The 17,650-nt window shown below is 35.3% G+C and overlaps 6 protein-coding genes across 8 annotated transcripts; 3 read left to right on the top strand and 3 right to left on the bottom strand.

The window, feature by feature from the left end:
- Positions 1 to 159: 159 nt before the first annotated feature.
- On the bottom strand, positions 160 to 3,003 carry LOC114538260 (RUS1 family protein C16orf58 homolog). Of its 2 annotated transcripts, none has more exons than XM_028559412.1 (14): positions 2,853 to 3,003; positions 2,577 to 2,654; positions 2,350 to 2,464; positions 2,202 to 2,247; positions 2,089 to 2,121; positions 1,908 to 2,013; positions 1,679 to 1,780; positions 1,478 to 1,548; positions 1,206 to 1,390; positions 1,062 to 1,119; positions 893 to 978; positions 697 to 809; positions 541 to 613; positions 160 to 417 (listed from the first exon to the last, which is right to left on the bottom strand). In XM_028559412.1, the coding sequence occupies exons 1-14, from the start codon at positions 2,994 to 2,996 to the stop codon at positions 215 to 217; spliced, it is 1,413 nt and encodes a 470-aa protein (XP_028415213.1). In that variant the 5' UTR covers positions 2,997 to 3,003; the 3' UTR covers positions 160 to 214. The 2 variants fall into 2 exon arrangements, with proteins under 2 accessions (XP_028415213.1, XP_028415214.1); XM_028559413.1 differs by having other exon boundaries at positions 234 to 413.
- A 2,361-nt stretch (positions 3,004 to 5,364) lies between these two features.
- On the bottom strand, positions 5,365 to 6,354 carry LOC114538280 (transcription elongation factor SPT4-like). Its single transcript, XM_028559435.1, has 4 exons — positions 6,260 to 6,354; positions 5,968 to 6,074; positions 5,828 to 5,883; positions 5,365 to 5,732 (listed from the first exon to the last, which is right to left on the bottom strand). The coding sequence occupies exons 1-4, from the start codon at positions 6,326 to 6,328 to the stop codon at positions 5,611 to 5,613; spliced, it is 354 nt and encodes a 117-aa protein (XP_028415236.1). The 5' UTR covers positions 6,329 to 6,354; the 3' UTR covers positions 5,365 to 5,610.
- Positions 6,355 to 7,730: 1,376 nt separating this feature from the next.
- LOC114538277 (TLC domain-containing protein 2-like) lies at positions 7,731 to 9,651 on the top strand. Its single transcript, XM_028559430.1, has 4 exons — positions 7,731 to 8,004; positions 8,284 to 8,366; positions 8,676 to 8,755; positions 9,029 to 9,651. The coding sequence occupies exons 1-4, from the start codon at positions 7,736 to 7,738 to the stop codon at positions 9,497 to 9,499; spliced, it is 903 nt and encodes a 300-aa protein (XP_028415231.1). The 5' UTR covers positions 7,731 to 7,735; the 3' UTR covers positions 9,500 to 9,651.
- Positions 9,652 to 10,280: 629 nt separating this feature from the next.
- LOC114538278 (methyltransferase-like protein 27) lies at positions 10,281 to 12,084 on the top strand. The gene is made up of 2 exons (XM_028559432.1): positions 10,281 to 11,159; positions 11,508 to 12,084. The coding sequence occupies exons 1-2, from the start codon at positions 11,055 to 11,057 to the stop codon at positions 12,060 to 12,062; spliced, it is 660 nt and encodes a 219-aa protein (XP_028415233.1). The 5' UTR covers positions 10,281 to 11,054; the 3' UTR covers positions 12,063 to 12,084.
- A 171-nt stretch (positions 12,085 to 12,255) lies between these two features.
- LOC114538279 (phosphatidylinositol N-acetylglucosaminyltransferase subunit H-like) lies at positions 12,256 to 13,780 on the bottom strand. 2 transcript variants are annotated; one of them, XM_028559433.1, is made up of 5 exons: positions 13,554 to 13,780; positions 12,909 to 13,008; positions 12,686 to 12,813; positions 12,502 to 12,612; positions 12,256 to 12,363 (listed from the first exon to the last, which is right to left on the bottom strand). In XM_028559433.1, exons 1-5 carry the CDS (start codon positions 13,737 to 13,739, stop codon positions 12,277 to 12,279), a joined length of 612 nt encoding a protein of 203 aa, XP_028415234.1. In that variant the 5' UTR covers positions 13,740 to 13,780; the 3' UTR covers positions 12,256 to 12,276. The 2 variants fall into 2 exon arrangements, with proteins under 2 accessions (XP_028415234.1, XP_028415235.1); XM_028559434.1 differs by lacking the exon at positions 13,554 to 13,780 and adding an exon at positions 13,423 to 13,493.
- A 397-nt stretch (positions 13,781 to 14,177) lies between these two features.
- LOC114538239 (huntingtin-interacting protein 1-like) lies at positions 14,178 to 17,649 on the top strand (the record flags this gene model as incomplete). The annotated part of the gene is made up of 13 exons (XM_028559389.1): positions 14,178 to 14,335; positions 15,282 to 15,345; positions 15,500 to 15,642; positions 15,729 to 15,785; positions 15,933 to 16,016; positions 16,098 to 16,174; positions 16,336 to 16,397; positions 16,484 to 16,569; positions 16,718 to 16,772; positions 16,911 to 17,044; positions 17,126 to 17,218; positions 17,485 to 17,537; positions 17,607 to 17,649. Coding segments are annotated over exons 1-13 (1,017 nt in total), but the record flags the coding sequence as incomplete, so codon positions are not given.
- Between the last annotated feature and the right edge of the window lies 1 nt (position 17,650).

The raw sequence follows: 17,650 nt of genomic DNA, 5'->3' as shown, positions 1-17,650 counted from the left end.
TAACTTCGCGAACCAACGCCCCCCCTTTGGACAATATAAACGTAGTAATTCTAAGGGGGGGACTTCCCCTTTCTCTAACTATCTTACCTCATAAACCACCACCGTCGTTTGCATAGAGGAATGAACAATGAACAGTAGCATAAAACACTGACCCGTATACTGGATGAATAACATAATATATTTCAAACTTTATATCTAATATATTTAGAGTTATCTACAGTTGTTTAGCAGTGCTGACACCTACGCTTGAACCAGATACATTCCAGTCAACTCTCCACTCATCTGGCCCTAAGTGAGTTCTTGACGTTACCCAACCATGCAGCTTTAAACTGTTCAAGAATGTTGGAAAGATTTTAAGTGTGAAGTTATGCGCATAGGCCACAACATCCCATGACGCAGTTGTTGCCATCTCTCTAACTGATAAAAAAAGTTCAATGACCAAAAGTTCAAAACTAGTGAAAAGAGCCAAAGATCCATGCAATAATAATGTATTCATTGTATGTAACAAGACAATATATATACCAAAAATGCAAAACTTACTAGAATAAATTTGTTGCCATAAGTTACACAAATTATTAAGTGCTATTGCACTCATTTCATCATGAGTAGCAATCTAAAAAAATATAATAGATAGAGAGAGAGTCTATAGAATGAACTACCGTTCACAAAAATTTCTTGAAGAGCATCCGACGTTACCTTCGTCATAAGCACTGGGCTTCTGATAACAAGATCCATGATTGCAATTTGAAAATAGCATTGTAGTAAGTTCTCTGAAGTAATATCTCTATGAAGAGCAACATTCAGATGACCTTGCAAATAAAACATAAATTGTTCAATTTTTTCTCTAAGAGAAACTGAATGAACTAAAGTATACCATGGTCATTGCAAATACCTGATTTAAAATTATTTGAGATATATAATTTCATAATGTATTGGGTTTCCTTTGAGTTTGGAAAAGCTGCATAAAAATCCCTCCCACTAAAAAAAATAAAAACACAAATTTAAACATCTCTCAATATATTCAGGCAATTTAGCAATAAACTATATAATGTTATTTCTACCTTGAGATGACATCGCTAAAAGGACATCCTAAGTTAACATCTAAACAGTTTTGACATTCTAAAATTTAAAAAAATGGTAGGTTAAACACTTAAACTTAATCTGTTATAAAGACATGATGTGGAAAGGCATTGATTCCTACATACTTGTCAATATAGGTTCTATTTCTGATATCTCTTGTGGACTAAGTATGTGACCATGAGTGATGAAGTTCTCAACCAACAGGTGCAAACGAGTTGAATTAATTGTTTCCATGATAACAGCTGAAACTGCTCGAAAATTGCAGTATAAATGTAGTGATGTGAAGACCGCAAACAGCAACCATATTATCCTAAGAGAAATAAATGAGGCTCAGGATAACTAAGTGATCGAGGGTCATGAATAACTACTGCAAATGTTGAAGAAATGAAATACCTACTGGTCGCGGCCTGTGACTAATGGAACAAGAACAAGGTTAACCAGAAATGCAAGTAAATTGACCATTGTCTCCTGTGATAAGACATATAAAAACATTATTCTCTGGTAGCATGAATCCTTTTCATTCAATTTAAATGTTGACAGTTGTGTAAAACACATGAACTTATAGGTTACAAAATGGTAGTTAAAAGCTGAATTAAACCTGACTCCCATCCTTAGCTGATACATCAGCCATGTTGTCTCTTCTGGCCTGATGCTGTGTCAATGCTGCTCTGGTTGCTCCACCACACACACCAACCAATGACTTGAAAAGCACAAAAGATACATCATTTTCACACTGCTCCAAACATCATAGATCTGGTGCTTCCAACAAGACAAAGAAACAGTATTCACATTGAGGTTAATCAAATAAGACCATTAGGTTTTCCTACCCTGCATAGACTTGATAGACATGCAAAGATGAGGAAATATTCTCGAAATCTTGGAGCCAAGAGCTCAATACAATATGTTAGATCATTGATAACATCAGCTGCTAATCTAGAAATTTAAACACTGTTATAATTGCAAAACTCTTGAATTGTACAATTAAACCAAACTGTATCATAATCACACCTCCATTTCTTTGCATGACAGTCAAGTTCAGTCCTGGAGAAGGAAACAAACTCTACTAAAAACCAAAGTCGATTTATATTTGACAAAGACATATAACAAAAACTAAGTCAGACCCTTTGAGCCATGTGAAAATTATTCTTCCAACCATTCCAGCTCCATCTAAAGATATAGAAAACATTGATATGGCAGGATGGGTTTGGATATTTTTAGAGGTTATCATTCTGTCTTCAAGAAATCAAATTTTAAGTGGTAGGTATATACCTTTTAAAAGCCAAGTAAAGGTTGCAGCAAGGATTGATGCTTTCTCGTCACCAACACCGTATGCTTTTAACATGGCTTGAGCTGCAAGAGCAGACACTATCGAAGAGCAGAATGCCTGGGAAGGTGCAAGTATATGTTACCTTAAGGTGGCTGCTTTGTGTAAGAACTGCAAAATAAAGTCAACTTTAACAAAGCCTTTATGTTAGCAAAAAAGTAGTACACTGCACCTGACATGTGTCCCACATTTGATATTCCAGATAGTCTCTGCTGACACTGTGTGGGTACCCTTGGGGCAAAAATGCATCCTAAAAAATGAACATGAAATAATAGTAATTTTTATACATGGTGGGCTCCAAATAAATGCATGAGTATGCATCAACTAGTCACTACTCTATTATAAAGTACTCTTACCAGTTCATAACGACAAGCTTTTGATGTAACAGGGGGGGAGCAAGTGTGGTACCAGTACACTCATAAGATGTTGTGATAATCGTGTATCCTACCTTTATAAACTTATTAATTGATGCGAGACCTGTGCTTTTGTACAAAGGCTCCTTCTTCACCTGTTGTGTTTCTAAACAAAGCAAATAATGAGATCTAAGTGACTCCTCGCCATAACTTTCTTCCGCAATTAATTCGGCCGCCATTATGAAAACGCAACACTGATCTTCGATTCGAACGTCTGGACTGTGGTTCAGGAAGGAATTTTTGCATCTCAAATGATGTCAACCTTTCCTGTTTTCTATTGATAAAAGTACTTACATGTCGTTTTCAACATTTTCAAATCTTTTTTCAATTTAATTTTATTTTCTTATCACAATGGTAAAGAAAATAAATTTACAATTCTTGTATACATCCAGATAGCCTTTATAGCCGAGATCAGAGAATATTCCCAGTCGCCCAGGAGACTGACCGCGTACAGAAAGTTTAAAAAAGAGCGGGAAAAGTAACTTCAAGTATTTTTAAAGTTGGAAAAGTGAAAAAAAATTGAACAAAAATGCACTAGAAGAAGCTAAATTGAAGTAAAAGCATAATAAAGACTACAACGAATTATTAAAGTTATCCGCAAAGATGTTTTCAAACGTTTCAGGTGGGAAAATTTTGCCGCAAAACGATATCAAAATTAGCCTTTTTTATTATCCGAATACTGATGAGTTTAAAGGGACGATATTAGTATAAACATATTTAAAAAGTCCTTATGTAATTCTTATTTTTTTAATCAAACAGGAAGACAGGGAGTGTCAATTTTTAACCGAAGAAGACGTCCACGACAGGCCGTTTACGCGTCGCCGCAAAAACACAGCCCTCCAAAACCCTCACAAATCGATATTCCGGACGAAAAGCTCGCTGAAATAGCCCAAGACTTTGAAAACAGTCCCAAACTCTATAATAAGTTCTCTTCGAGCAGCGAATCATCTGCTTTTCACCAAAGACAAAGTACAAGGCCTCAGCCAAATAGACAGTTCTCAGTCGTCCCAATGAAACACCCAAATAACCAACATTATGGCAACCACAATGTCCTTACGAAGAAACCGAAAATTGAGCAAGATTATTGCTTTGCAGAAAGCAACGAAACGTTTTTTGCCCAAGAGCAAGACAAGAGAACAGCAGGAACCACTTCATTCACGGCCAATTCTTTCTCAAGCAACAAGCCTCAAAATTCCACAAGGAAGAATTTTTCATTTACAGAGAGGTATGTCGTTTTTTTCCATTGCTGCTTAATCTGCTGTTTTATCCCTGAACTATTAAATTCATTTTTGAACCTTTTAGAAACATGATGCATAAGCCTCAGCAATCAGTATTCAGGGCAACGAAATGTGAATACTCCGAAGCAGTTCCAGCTATGAGTGTGGACAATAGTTTCAGCTAACGTTTACTTCACCGACGTAATGGCACAGATCAGCTAAAGGATAAAAACAAGGGTTTTTTTGTGACACAGTGGTGAAAAAGAATAAGAAATCAGAAATGGAGCCCAGCGTAAGGTTTAAGAATACAAGTTTCACTATTCTAGTGTCAAGTTTTTTAGCATTACTTTTTCCTTTTTAGAATGATACCATATCGATGGTGAGACAGGCTTTTCACTCCAAACAGTTGATAAGTCCATGAAATTTCTTACAACCAATAAAGGGAGCAAGAAAATGAGTGAATTCAGAGACCAATTCCTCTTGTTTTTGAGGTATTTGGTAAGTACAAGATATAGAATAAACTACTCTTTACCACCAAACAGATTCAAGTTTAGAAAGATTATTATCTCTGATTCTTGTTCTTCAAGCAACATTGGATTCCGTACCAACATCGAACAAACGGCAGCGAAACTCTTCAATATCAAAGACCCAACAGGATCTCAAGGTATTTTAATACAATATTTCATGCAGACTTAACAATTATGAGTTTGACAAGCATTTAACAATGATTACATGTCTATTTTACAGGTGTATTTACTGGGAAATGGTAAGAACTGAATAATGCAGGTTGATGCAAAATAAGGACAAGGTTGACATGTAATGGATAACTATTTCTTTATAGGATCAAAAGCTACCAAGAATGGCAAGAGGGCAAATGTACAGGTATATGTATACTGGAAGATATCTCTTTCCATGATAAACTAAGTAAATGCATATGAATCATACCGGCATAGATCATTTTATTTATATACTTCATTTGCTACAGGTTGGTTGGTGCATTGGAAAGAAAGACCGGTCATTTTCAGTGCTTCACAATCCGCCCAGCACAAGCAAGCGAACAACATCTTGTGACACAACAAGTTAAGATATGTGATGATGCCATGACTAAACTGGTCTCAATGATTTCTGAATCCTAATTTGTTCACCGTAATATTGGCAATTGTACTAAATGACTTTAACAATACATATCCTAAAACGTTTATTTGGAAGTTATAATGATTATGAATGAAAGATTTTCACAAACAAAATTGGAAAATTAAATATTTGAGTGAATTGGAATAAATTATTCAAAACTGTATTGTAAACAAATAAGAAACATTAATCTGACTATTCCAGTCTTTATAACACAGATTCATACGAACCAAACTGCATAGTTTTACAATATTTGAAAACAATACTACTTACATAACATACAGGAAATACTGCTTAGCATAGTCATACAATTTCATTCTTCTCCATCTCATTGTAAAGGTTATTTAAGATGGATACCAGAACTTGAAGTTTCTTTTCTTTTAATATTGGGGGATACTGACAGCCATATCAACTGTTTTAACACATGAAATGTTTCTCATGAGTATTACAACTGCTGTGAACGATCTCTTGGAATATGATCAACCCCTCTTGCTTTTAGTTCTCTTATAATATGCATTGGTAGTTTTCCTGTTACAGATACAGCATAGCATCCTGGTACCATGTTATCTAAAGAACAACAGGAAAGAATAATAATAACCACCTGTTATACCATTAGTTTTAATAGCTTGACGTGAAGTCCAAAAAATTCTGATCTATACTACCTATTCGCTGCCATCTTGCAACCCAGCTGTCATCACCGCTTATCAATGATATTATTCTACAAAAAAGTAAAATTCATTCATATCAACAAATAATCAAAGAAAGACTAGAAAGTAAAGTACTTATTTGAGTTAATTCTTACCCATCAAAATTAGAACTTGTACAGTTGCTTATGTTATCTTTATTGCCCTTCAAACGTAGAAATTTCTCGCAGTTGTCGCAGCCATCATATTCAAACTGGTCCGACGTCTTGGAGAAAAACGAAGGATCAAATATGGCATTGAAACATGAAATGATGAATGATTTTATATACACGTATTATTAATACAATCGCAGGCATAGCAAATTTAAACGATAAGAGTAAAGAAAAGCTTGAATCTCCCAGAACACTAGGAGAGACGGGAGAGATTAACAATAAAGAAAAAAAACCTAACCTTGATCAGAGAACACAACAAACATGCTCTTAAACCACGAAGTTCTCTTGGCACTGTTTCCATCGCCATTTTGAATATTAATTATTGAAAACTCGCAGGGAAAGCCCTACCTCCTCCGCAGGCCCTTTTCGGGCAAATATGGCGGGCGGTGATAGCCAGGAGATTTATCCAGACTTTTGATCGACAGTTCTTGGGACTAAAGGCACTAACGAGAATGCAGAGTTGACTGTCTGAATGTCTTTTTTGCTGTTTTACTGCTGTAAGGTTGATGAAAACGCTGATCTAATAAAATAAATGTTTGATGTTTATGAATAATATCTGGTATTGTTTCATTCAGAGACTCATGCCATGCAGAGACTGGGGAGAGTATTCAGGGGTAATAAAGGTGGTTTTTAGTCGATATAAATTTTTTTTCGAACCATATCCGTTCCACATATGTTTAATAACAATATTTTTTTGTATGTAAAAGAAAAATCTGGAAAGGACGCCAAAAAAAAAAAATTTGGAAAGAACGTAAAAGCAACCAAAAGAAATCATCCAGCCTATGCCACAATCTAACCTGGTTGTACAACCGGCTGCAATATACCAACATAGTTACAACTACGAAAGGTGCAAGGCGGTTGCTATAGGAAGAACTCCCCCCCATAACTCACATCTTAACGGCCGTCTAAGGGGGAGATGCACTACGGCCCCCAGACCATGATGTATGTGCACCTAACCGTTACGTCTCAGTGAGAAACAGAGTATGCATCGCCACAAGCCTAGCGTCATAGACGAATCAGCTACAGTGGCTAGCCCTGAGAGCGAAGATAAATTTAACGTATTTAAGCTTTTCCTGGTTTTGGGAGGCATTCCCTAACAAGTAACACGCTTGGAAATGTCAAGATTTAAACGTCTAAATGTTTTTTAAGTGTTTTTAGGGAGAAATTTTAGTGCTTTGATATTCTTTTAGAAATTTTAGTGTTTTGAAACAATCCTTGTTGGTTTTTAACGTCAAAATAGTCATCATTCTCAAAAGGAAACTCAATATAAATGACTGAACAGCTTAGTTACTAAAAGGTTTTGTTAATTTTTTTTAGTATAGCCGCTTGATTCGCCGGTACAATTTGGGTCTAAATTGTATGTATTTATTTTACTTTCTCTTTATTGATTCTGTTCTACTTTCGGGGAATATTAAAGTTAGATCTTTCTTCTTTGTTTCTTTTACTAACTATCCATGGCACCGAGTCACGCGAGATGTAGGTAGTACGAGTAGTACGAAATTGTGGTGCCCTGATATTTTGAACCATTTCGACCATGGTCGAGTATACCATTTTCCGGTACATTCGATTTCGACCACCAGGTCGGATGGCTGTGGTGCCAGGAATTTTGCCCTTTTGAACTCACCGCGGTCATGAAATATTGACCAATCACTTTGCAGGAAAATACTATAATTTGTATATCAGGTGATATCGTCCGGTTATCACACTGTTGGGAATGCGAATATGTGAATATACATTTATATACTCGGCATTTGAAATATTAAGATCAAAACTTTGGATAATGGAGGAAATCATCGTTTCCCAAGGCTGGCTATATGTTAGTGTGATTTCAGCTCTATCTTTTCAAGCAGTCAACAAGTCAGTTGCGTTAGTTTTGCCGGCGCCTCGAAAATTTCAGGATCAGTGGAAGAAGGTTTGGCTGTGGGAGAATATTTGTACATCGTTTGTTCATTCCTTCTTAAGTGCTCTCCTGACTGTTTACAGGTATGCTTCTTGCTGTTATTCATCTACTATAAGCAACACTTTTAAGCGTTGAAAGCTGCTTTCGATTTTGTCTATTTTGCGTGGATTCATAACGCAAGATCGATGGAAGTGAAAGGACAATTAATAATATTTTTACGTAAGAGCAATGTTTAGACACTAGAGACGATTGACCCGTGATCAATTTCATTTTTTTTATTCGCTGTATGCTACAGAAATACGGCTAACTTGGAGAGTTCTTTCTTAACAGTGAATATTTATTCAATTTCTTCTGTCATTTAGCATATATAAAACGCCATCGATGTTAAAAGACATGATAGACTCATGGAATATTTTAGCTTATTATACACTTGCATTGTCAATTGGTATGTAATATTCGGATGTAATATTTAGAATATCATCACATATATAGTAAACAAACTTTGCACCTTTAAGCCATTCTATGAAAGTTTTATACGTCGTAATTTAACAGGTTTAAGTCTAACGCACCAATAAGCTCATTTAGATGAAATTTTATACTCGCTCTGCCGAAACTAGACATATGTAGTTTAGATCATGAGGCAACATGAAACTAGAAATTTAATTCTATCTGCATGTCCACGTGTTAATTATTAAATTTCATTTAATTTATCTCGGGATTTCATTTTTTCACGAGAATTCTTGACTTCTTATAGGATATTTTATATACGATTTCATCAATTTAATCATCAACGATAGAGAAAAAGGTCTTTGTATTATGATCCATCATGTTCTAGTAAGTAGAAAGTTTACTTTTTTGAAGGTACTTTAGTTTAATTGAGCGAAGGGATTGTCATATGAATATTTGATGAAATGTGTTATGGCGTATTAATCCTTGGATTTTATTATTCATGTTGCATAAGAATATTGTTATTTTTACCAGAGAAAACCAAACCATTGTTTACAAATGAATTTTATTTATTTGTAAGTTTTATGATATTGTGTAAAAGTGGGAAACCTCAAAAGTATTTGTAGTAAGTCTTAATAGTAATTTTATTTCCAATTCTAGGTAATTTTTATTTTCTACATCACTGTCTCAAACAAGAAGTATATACCATTTGCATTGTGTGCCTTACTCATGGAAATCAACAGCGTTTTTTTGCACACACGTCGACTCATGCACATGTCAGACATCAATCCAAAAGGATTGGCTTTTAGGATGAACTGTATTTTACTAACAACCACGTTTGTAATATTCCGTCTCATCCTCTGCGCCTGGATGATTCATTTCTTCGTCATGAATGGACATACTGTCAGCCAGTTACATTTGGGTTTTGGAATTTTTGGGCTGTGTATAGTCATACCGCAGAATTTGCTACTTTTAAACCAAGTATGGCTAAGTGATGCCAAGCGCAATACACAGCTGAGTCAGGCTGAGAAAGAGAAATTAGCTGTAAGAGACAATAATGCGAACAATTTAAATGGCTTGGAAAAGCTTAAGCATTTCCTTCAGATGACAATTGCTCGCAGTGCTGAGTAAAGCGGTTATATAATGTCCTTTCACGTAAATGTTGGGTTCAGAATAAAAGTGGAAATACTTCTTTTAATTTCATATATATGTGATATATTTTACTGACAATTACTGTGTGTACATATGTTAACATTTAATATACAAATTCCTCCAATCATAATATGCATAAAATATAATTTTGAAAAAAATTATCCCTAATTGTGTTTAATTTTTTATGCTCTCTTTCCTTAAAAGTTAGAGACTGCATGGGTTCACTGCTTGTGGATGATAAAACATAATAAGTTTTGTTAAATTTTGTTTGAATTTTTATGTAACATATGATGATGTCATCATGATAAGAACTTATATTTTTATCAGTTTAACATGAAGTTTCCTCATGTTTTACATGAAGTTTCCCTGAGGCCTGAGGCTATAAAGTTGCTTGTGATTTAAATAGGCGGAGAAAGTGTATAAATGAAAGCATAGAAGATTATTTCGTTTGGCCAAAATTAAATTGGCCCGTGTAGAACCAATCGGATTTTAGCCCCAGTAATTAGAACATCTTCATTATTTTTGGGGAGTTTTTATCAGTTATTTCAGGAGATTTTCGTACTACATTAATTATCTTTAAAGTTTCAAGGGGAGATAAATACTGCGTGTTATTTAAGAACACATTTTAAATGGTGCTAGTTAAATATTGGTAGATGCAAACGCGATCAGGTAATAATTATGATATGTCAGTTATATTTAAAATATTATCAAAAACCTTGTTAACCAATCAGGAGAGACCTTGTTGGAGCTGCTACACTAAAGCCTTGGGCAAACTAGGAAACATTGTTTCGGAAACATTGTTTCCCGCCAATGTTTCTCAATGTTTCCCAGGGTGGGCAAACACTGGGAAACATCAGTGAGAAACAATATATAGCGCTCAGAGGAAATCAGTCCTATGAAGCAATTATTTTTTTAAAACCAAAACTAATTTGCATTACCAACATCCCATAAACAGTTTCTTGCTTCGTACAAACTTATCAGTTTCTCTGTTTCAGTATCTTTCCACACTCGTTCGCTTTTACCCCTTTTATTATTGCTTTGTTCGTCTACAACAACTGCTATTGTGCTTTCAGCCATTTTTTGTGTTGTTTCACTTGTTTGTTATGCGCAAAGAGTAAATATATATCTACTCTTTGTTATGCGCATGCTCTAATTGGTAAAAAGTGCGGAAACATATGGGCAAACATGGAAACAATGTTTCCGCAACCAAAATCACACTTGGGAAACATATAATGTTTCTGAATTTGATAGGAAACATTTTTGCTTCCTCGGAAGCAAATTTTGCTTCCGCAACAATGTTTCCCAGGGTGGGCAAACAGGGAAACATATGAGGAAACATTGCGAAACATAAATGTTTCCGCAACAATGTTTCCTAGTTTGCCCAGGGCTTAACACTACCCTCTGTAAAAACATAATTATAATATGAATATATCTTCATTAATATTTTGCAACATTTCGCCGAACATTTCGATACGATAATTTAATTGTTACAAACTGAGTTTATGTTCTAAAATTATACGCAAATATTTTCATAATGTCTACGAAAGAAAGTCATGAACGTGTAAAGGCTATTAACGCTCAAACGACTGAAGAAGAATTGATCCAGATTTATTCATCATGGAGCGAAACGTATGACCAGGTAACTGCTTAGAAATGGTTAGGGGGGAAGGAAGCAGTTGTCCCCCAATCATTTTAGAAGCCATACTTTGAAAACGTTGACATTAGGGTGGGTAAGTTGCTGAATAAATAGGCAAAACGTTGTTGTTGGCGGCCCTTTAATTTAGTTCATAATATTTGGCTTATTCACCTATCACTTATTTATATAATCTATCAACCCTGGTTGTGACACCGGGGTACAAGATTGTGGGGTGAACTGGAAATCTGTTTTGTACTTCCTAACGTAATTGGCAATTTCCAAATATGGTTGGAACTCGAGCGTGTAAAGTTTGTTGAAACCAACTGTAATGAGATATATGAACTGTTTTAGGAAGTAAAGAGTGATTTGGGCTATGTTGCACCAAGGCTTGCTGCAGAGAAACTCTCTGAGAATCTTAAAAAGAAAGGACATTCAAACAATGTCAATATCATTGATGTTGGCTGTGGCACTGGCTTAGTTTGTGAGGAATTGCACAAACTTGGATACAAGAATATTGATGGAGTTGACTTCAGTCCAGAGTTGTTGAAACTTGCCGAAGGTAAGGGCGTTTATAGGATGTTGAAGCGTGGTTTCATGGCTTCTGATGGGTGCAAGAATCTTGGCATAGAGGCAAACCAATATGATGCTGCCATTTGCATTGGTGTCTTTACGGTTGGTCATGTGAAAGGCAAAGGGTTTGATGATCTTGTTCATGTGGTCAAACCTGGTGGTCTGGCGTGTTTCACCATCAGAAAATGCATAGCTGATGATCCCGAATATGGATATGATGAAAAAATGGATGAGCTTATCAAGTTGAAAAAATGGAGTCTGGTTTCAAAGTGTCAAATTGTGTACCATGAGGTTAACAACTACAAATGTTGGTTGTACATTTATGAAATTCTATGAAATATCATAAAAGTAAAACTTTCTCCTTTTGCAGCACATTTAATATACCCACTGCTAAATGCTTTGTTAGAATTAACTTACATCATGTTTGAACTAATAGTAGTTTAGCAGGCCATGGGCCGGTAAATTTATGTCAGCTGTTGGAAGTTTTTAAAAAACTATTTTTTAAGACCCTGCTATGGTATATCATATGATACACTTTGATTAAAAGTATCTATTTCTCTTTTTTGTTGTGGTTGTTCAAAAATGGTTGCATCTCCTTGTAGATGTTTTGGAGTTCCTCCAACCTCAGCATTGTGTTCTAAAAAATAAACAGAAACCCCATTAATGCCTCATATTTACATCTTTAGTCTGTCGGGTAACTATATAGACATGCACCTGCTCTGTGGACTGGAGTATTACCCACAGAATTTGTTCACAGACCTCTGGTAAAACTTACTTTGAATAGAGTTACCATTTTGGTTGAACCGTCTTTAGTTTCGTGACCATTTTTCATTTCTTCCTTATACTCAGTGTCTACTGTGAGTGCCAGGTAAAAAATAACTCTTTGCTAAAGAGAAGAATGGCAAAAGATTGTAATTTTCTATGATTGAGTGAACAGTCCTATAGATCATATAGCATACCATTGTCACTGCTTCATTGATAATGAGGTCTTTAATTGCACTGAAATTGAAGAATGTTTTGTTTTCCTTTCCAAAACGACCTCTTGAGCTCAGCTGGATGCCAAAACCCTCAATGACTTCAACTGATTCTATACATTCAAGGTTAGTGAGTATTATCCATAAACAGAGTAACTAGTCAGCCTAGAGAGCAGTTTAAAACTGTTCATATAAACTATCAACACACCTTCAACAATTTCAGTCATCACACAAACAATAGCAGATGCCACAACACAGGATACCACCAAAATTGCCGTTCCAACTCTTGGGACTTCTTCAAAATATGTCTATTGAAAAAGAAAAATTTCCTGTTTATTAAAAATGAGCTTAAGCACAGTAAACAAACTGATCATCCATTGAGATTTGAGACAACTATCTTTTCTTTGCTAAATTGTCAAAAAGGATGATCAGTCTGGACTATAAATCTGGGCAGTGAAGCATTTCATTAATCATAACAATTATTCATTATCGCTTGTTGGGCAAGATCAACTTGGATGGATTTCTCTCATTTGTGATCAGTGATTAGTGCATTTGTCATCTGATAACTGCATATTGAAAGATCTAATATCCAGTAACTGCTTTCCTCCAATCAGATCTCAGAATACACCTTCATTGTAATATATTAAATACTTAGGAATCCGAATATTGAAGTCAAGACGAAATAAAGTTCGTAAACGAAACTGTACTACTTCCCCAAATACCTTCTCAAACAGTGAAGAAAGAAGGAGATTTATGGTTATTACTCAGGATCACGGCAGGTTTAATCTCTGATAGATTGACCCGGGTGCTTCCTGCAAACAAAAACATTGCGTAATAATATATAAACACCAACCTGTAATAACAAAACGACGCTTGCTAATAGAGCTACAACTCCACACATTGGCCATAAATAATGAAAATAGTTGACATTTGTGCGAGAAAGCACAAATTGACGAAACATAGAGCCTAGATATACATATTTTACGTTTACTTGCCGCCCATAAGAGTCTGTGGTTGTTTTTAATTGGTTTGTTTTCATAATTCACGTACACTGCTGCTACCGTGCTGTACTCAAGTTTAACCACAAGAAACGGATGTCCCCTCCTGATATACATATAAGAAGTAACTTCTCCCAGGGGGGGTAAAAAATTTCAGGTGCATGCGAGTTGCAATGTAGTTTTGAGCTGTATATAAACTGGAGCCCGTGGTGTAATTACTGACAATGCAAATATATGCAAAGTCCTTGATCTTACACTGAAACAATCGTTTTCACTAACATTTCTCCTAAATTAACGTTGCTTTTTCTATTTCGATTTTAAAGTATACTTCAGGGTATGTGATTTTCTAATATTTGCCACTATTTTAGTTTAAAGTACGCGGGGTGGCCTCCCCCTTTCTTCCCCCTGGGGGTAAGACAAACAAGGCTATTTCCGGTTCTCAATGTAATGGGAGAATTTCATTTCTGGTCAAAATTTGGCAGGAAAGTTAAAAGTTCATGTCAAGACACACACTTGATGCATATTAATATTGGTGTTATAGCGACGGATTTCAACACTTTTATGGCAAAACATGAGTAAATTTCTAGCAGGAAGGCCGGCGACGCTACAAGAAAGCCAAAAGTTCGAGAGAGATTTGGTAGGACTAGTTTTGTGTTCACAGAATTTGAAATCGTACATTTTACGCGATCTTGTTACTTGTTTAAAAGCTTTGATCTTGCTTTGTAATTACTTATTGTCTTTCTAAGGAGGGATCTTAATGGCCACAAATCTTTAAATTTGATAGTTTAGGAAGAATTGTATTGGCTTTTATGCGCTTATTACCCCGAAATCCAGCTAATTTGTAATGAAATCTTTTAAAAATATATATAATTCTTTTTTAATATGATATTAAACTATTCAAATTTCATCACTTATATCGTTATATATACAAACACATGTTTAAAAAAGGTTCACTCGTTTTAAGTTTAATTTTTCCCCGATTCTCTCATTCATTCGTGTTCTCATATAAAGCAATAACAAAAACCACAACCTTATGCCAAGTTTTAAAGGTAGAATATAAATATCATGCCATAAAGTTCAAGTTTATAAATGATTATACAGAAATATAAGCGTGTATTAATTATATATATAGGTCATTGACATGCATAAATAGCTATAGTTGTTACAAGGGCATATTTTATTACTTTTCTTGAATGAATCAGTTTGATTTTGAGAAGAAGGTCTTTAATTATTTACACATGAATAAACTTAAACCTGATTATAACTGAATTTTTGAGGTTTTCGTTTGTATAAATATGTTTCACTGAAGTATACAACATTGATGTATTCACCCCCTTGACAAATTTGGGCAAAGAAAATCTTGGCTGGGAATTTCAAAATATATACAAAATTTTGTTTGTACTAGTCTTTGTAGTCCTGGAGTCAGTGAACCAATAAACTATTTGGAAATCATTAGGAATGTGTATATCAATCAGACTTCAGGACTCTGACTGGGGCTGTCTAGGGTGTATTCTGACCAGCTTGTCTTGTAGATATGGAACATAAGATTTAGGAATCAATCGGATTTATTTTATTTTCAACAGGCAGAGCGTCTTGTTAAGGCAGTTAACACTACGGAAAATGCAGTGAAAGAAAAGCATATGAGAAATATCCTTTTGTACATAAAACATCCTGCATTAGACCTTTGCGTACTATAATATACTCTAGTATCCCACAATATACCTTTCCATTGCACCTGGCTATATAACTTTATTATCCAACCATATCATGATATATATTTATGCTCCTTGACAACACTCAAGCACTATAATCGGCACTTGGCAAGAAAATGGCTCCAAAACATTTTGGATGTGTCTTCGTAGGATGCACATCTCAGCAAATGCAATCATGTGTTGGAAAGCCATGACAGTTGTTTATAAATTGCTCAGAGAGGGCCATCCAAAGGTAGGGATTGATATGAATGAATTCCTGTTTTTTTAGAATATGTGAGAGCACAGTCCAGCTTCCATTTCCCTCTGTGTAAATTTTAGGTTTTAAAAGAGTCTGCAGCTCACAAAGTGACATTTGCAGATTTATCTAATTATTGGGTATGTACTATATATTTTAAAGTATTTCTCACTTGCTGGGACAGATATTGTGAATCAGTCAGTTAAGACATCATGTGAAGACGTATAATTTGTTGTTTAATTGATTAAATCCAGATTATTTTGCTTACAAAGTAAATTTCTTTTCAGAAACACTCACCAGATGGGAGTTACGGCAAGCTCTCCTACTTGTATATAATAATAATTATGAAAAAATTAGATTTCCATGCCAAGGTAATTAAATAAATTACTTGAATTCAGAATCATTGTATACCTTTATAGACGAGCAAATTTATTTATATCACTTCAATTTAGCATGAATATATTCCTGGAAATATCCAACCGAGCAGTGCAGATACAATAAAACATCCAACCAGAGATCGTAATTATTTGTAAGTGAACTTTTAAAGTGATAGATACAGTACTACTAAGTTAGATATGTTTATGATTGACTTTATTTACACTTAATCCTATTTCACTGAACTAGGATCATTGCAGAGAAAGCTGTGATATTAATACCTAACTGAAATAAGTTTTTTTCATTATGTTCTAGTTTTGAATTAGCCATAGATATTTTTGATCAATTGGACAGCTGTTTAGATCTATTTGATGCAGGTTTGAGCTGAATTTTGAGCTGATTTTAATCCTTTTTGTTGTGATCCTTATTGTGTAATCAAATTGCTTCTTAAATTTCATTCCAGTGTCCAAAAGTCTCAACCCATATAAGTCAAATTCCCAAATTCAAGCTGTGCAATGCAGAATCTGTCCCTTTCCTATGTTGATACAGGTTTGTGTTATTGTGCATCCTGAATGTGGCGGGCTAGCTAGCTTGCCAGTGTATATTGCAAGATAGTACTGTCATCAGCAATGTCATGAGAAAGACTTGACTCTATGAACTTTATTCATTGACTGTTTAATTTTTCATTTCTTTGTAGGAATGCAGTGCATTTTACAATTTATCTGTTGAAATCATGTATAAACTACACAGAAGTAAGTTCGTTTTTATTCTAGAACCTTGAATTATCAAAGACTTGGCTAAATTGTCTTCAAAGAGGCTGCAAAATCTGGCAGAATGCAGGCTACTTTTTCCCTAATCTAACATATTCATGATTAATAAATTTATTTCAGAGCTCACACATGATATGTTGAGTGGACATCGCAACAGGTTCTACCCAATGTTTCGACGACTTCAGAAGTTTTTCTTTGATGCAGGAGCTCTGAGTTATGTCACAGCGTTGATTAGTGTACCCAAGTTACCTAACGTAAGCAGCATAGTGTATATCTTCTGAGAAGAACGTCGGAGGATATGTCATTTATTAAAAATCTTGAAACAATCTTTGCAGGAAGCGCCAACGTTTGTTGGTGCAGAACCAAAACCAGTTGAAGCTCCAAAACCTGTTAAACAAGTCGAAGACGAACTGCCTCCGCCACGACCAGTAAGTTTTGTGATTTTATTTCTTGTAACCTCCCCACGAACTTCCCCCTCCTACGAACCCTTTTCTACTAACCCCCCTATAACACCCCAGCCATCCCTGGTCCCAAGATAAGAGGATGTATGGTACCACTGGTATCGGGATCTTATGCAGCCAACTCTAGTGGGGATTACCAATACAACCACAGCTGATGACAAGCACTGCTGTCCCTCCCCCAGCTATGAAGATGAGAACAAAATAATGACATGAACTTCTTCATATCACTCCAGGAAAAACCAGCTGAACTCCTTGCATTAAACAGCGCTCCACAAGAAGATGAAAGGTAACTGGAGTGGCTTGTGGGTGACTAATGGACATAGGGGGTTAATGAGTATCATGTCGTATTTTCTAGGGATAAGTTGATTGAACAGTTAAGGGCTAAAATTAAACATGAGG

The sequence above is a fragment of the Dendronephthya gigantea genome, unplaced genomic scaffold, assembly GCF_004324835.1.
Source record: "Dendronephthya gigantea isolate DGI-Jeju-01 unplaced genomic scaffold, DenGig_1.0 000178F, whole genome shotgun sequence".
NCBI classification, from domain to species: Eukaryota; Metazoa; Cnidaria; class Anthozoa; order Malacalcyonacea; family Nephtheidae; genus Dendronephthya; species Dendronephthya gigantea.
Note: the sequence above shows the minus strand (reverse complement) of the source record. Positions and strands in the feature narration are given on the sequence as shown.

Bases quoted from the DNA above. Each gene is read 5' to 3' on its own strand.
- LOC114538260 (XM_028559412.1), bottom strand. From the start codon at position 2,996: ATGGCGGCCGAATTAATTGCGGAAGAAAGTTATGGCGAGGAGTCACTT. The intron at 2,248-2,349 runs GTATATACCTAC...CTATATCTTTAG, and splicing joins CTTTACTTGGCTTTTAAAAG to ATGGAGCTGGAATGGTTGGA. The intron at 2,122-2,201 runs GTCTGACTTAGT...TTCCTTCTCCAG, and splicing joins ATTTTCACATGGCTCAAAGG to GACTGAACTTGACTGTCATG.
- LOC114538280 (XM_028559435.1), bottom strand. From the start codon at position 6,328: ATGGCGATGGAAACAGTGCCAAGAGAACTTCGTGGTTTAAGAGCATGT. The intron at 6,075-6,259 runs GTTAGGTTTTTT...TTTTTCTCCAAG, and splicing joins TGTTGTGTTCTCTGATCAAG to ACGTCGGACCAGTTTGAATA. The intron at 5,884-5,967 runs GTAAGAATTAAC...ACTTTTTTGTAG, and splicing joins ACAAGTTCTAATTTTGATGG to AATAATATCATTGATAAGCG.
- LOC114538277 (XM_028559430.1), top strand. From the start codon at position 7,736: ATGCGAATATGTGAATATACATTTATATACTCGGCATTTGAAATATTA. The intron at 8,005-8,283 runs GTATGCTTCTTG...TCTGTCATTTAG, and splicing joins GCTCTCCTGACTGTTTACAG to CATATATAAAACGCCATCGA. The intron at 8,367-8,675 runs GTATGTAATATT...GACTTCTTATAG, and splicing joins TACACTTGCATTGTCAATTG to GATATTTTATATACGATTTC.
- LOC114538278 (XM_028559432.1), top strand. From the start codon at position 11,055: ATGTCTACGAAAGAAAGTCATGAACGTGTAAAGGCTATTAACGCTCAA. The intron at 11,160-11,507 runs GTAACTGCTTAG...GAACTGTTTTAG, and splicing joins GGAGCGAAACGTATGACCAG to GAAGTAAAGAGTGATTTGGG.
- LOC114538279 (XM_028559433.1), bottom strand. From the start codon at position 13,739: ATGAAAACAAACCAATTAAAAACAACCACAGACTCTTATGGGCGGCAA. The intron at 13,009-13,553 runs GTTGGTGTTTAT...CTTTTTCAATAG, and splicing joins GCGTCGTTTTGTTATTACAG to ACATATTTTGAAGAAGTCCC. The intron at 12,613-12,685 runs GTATGCTATATG...TCTTCTCTTTAG, and splicing joins TCAATGAAGCAGTGACAATG to CAAAGAGTTATTTTTTACCT.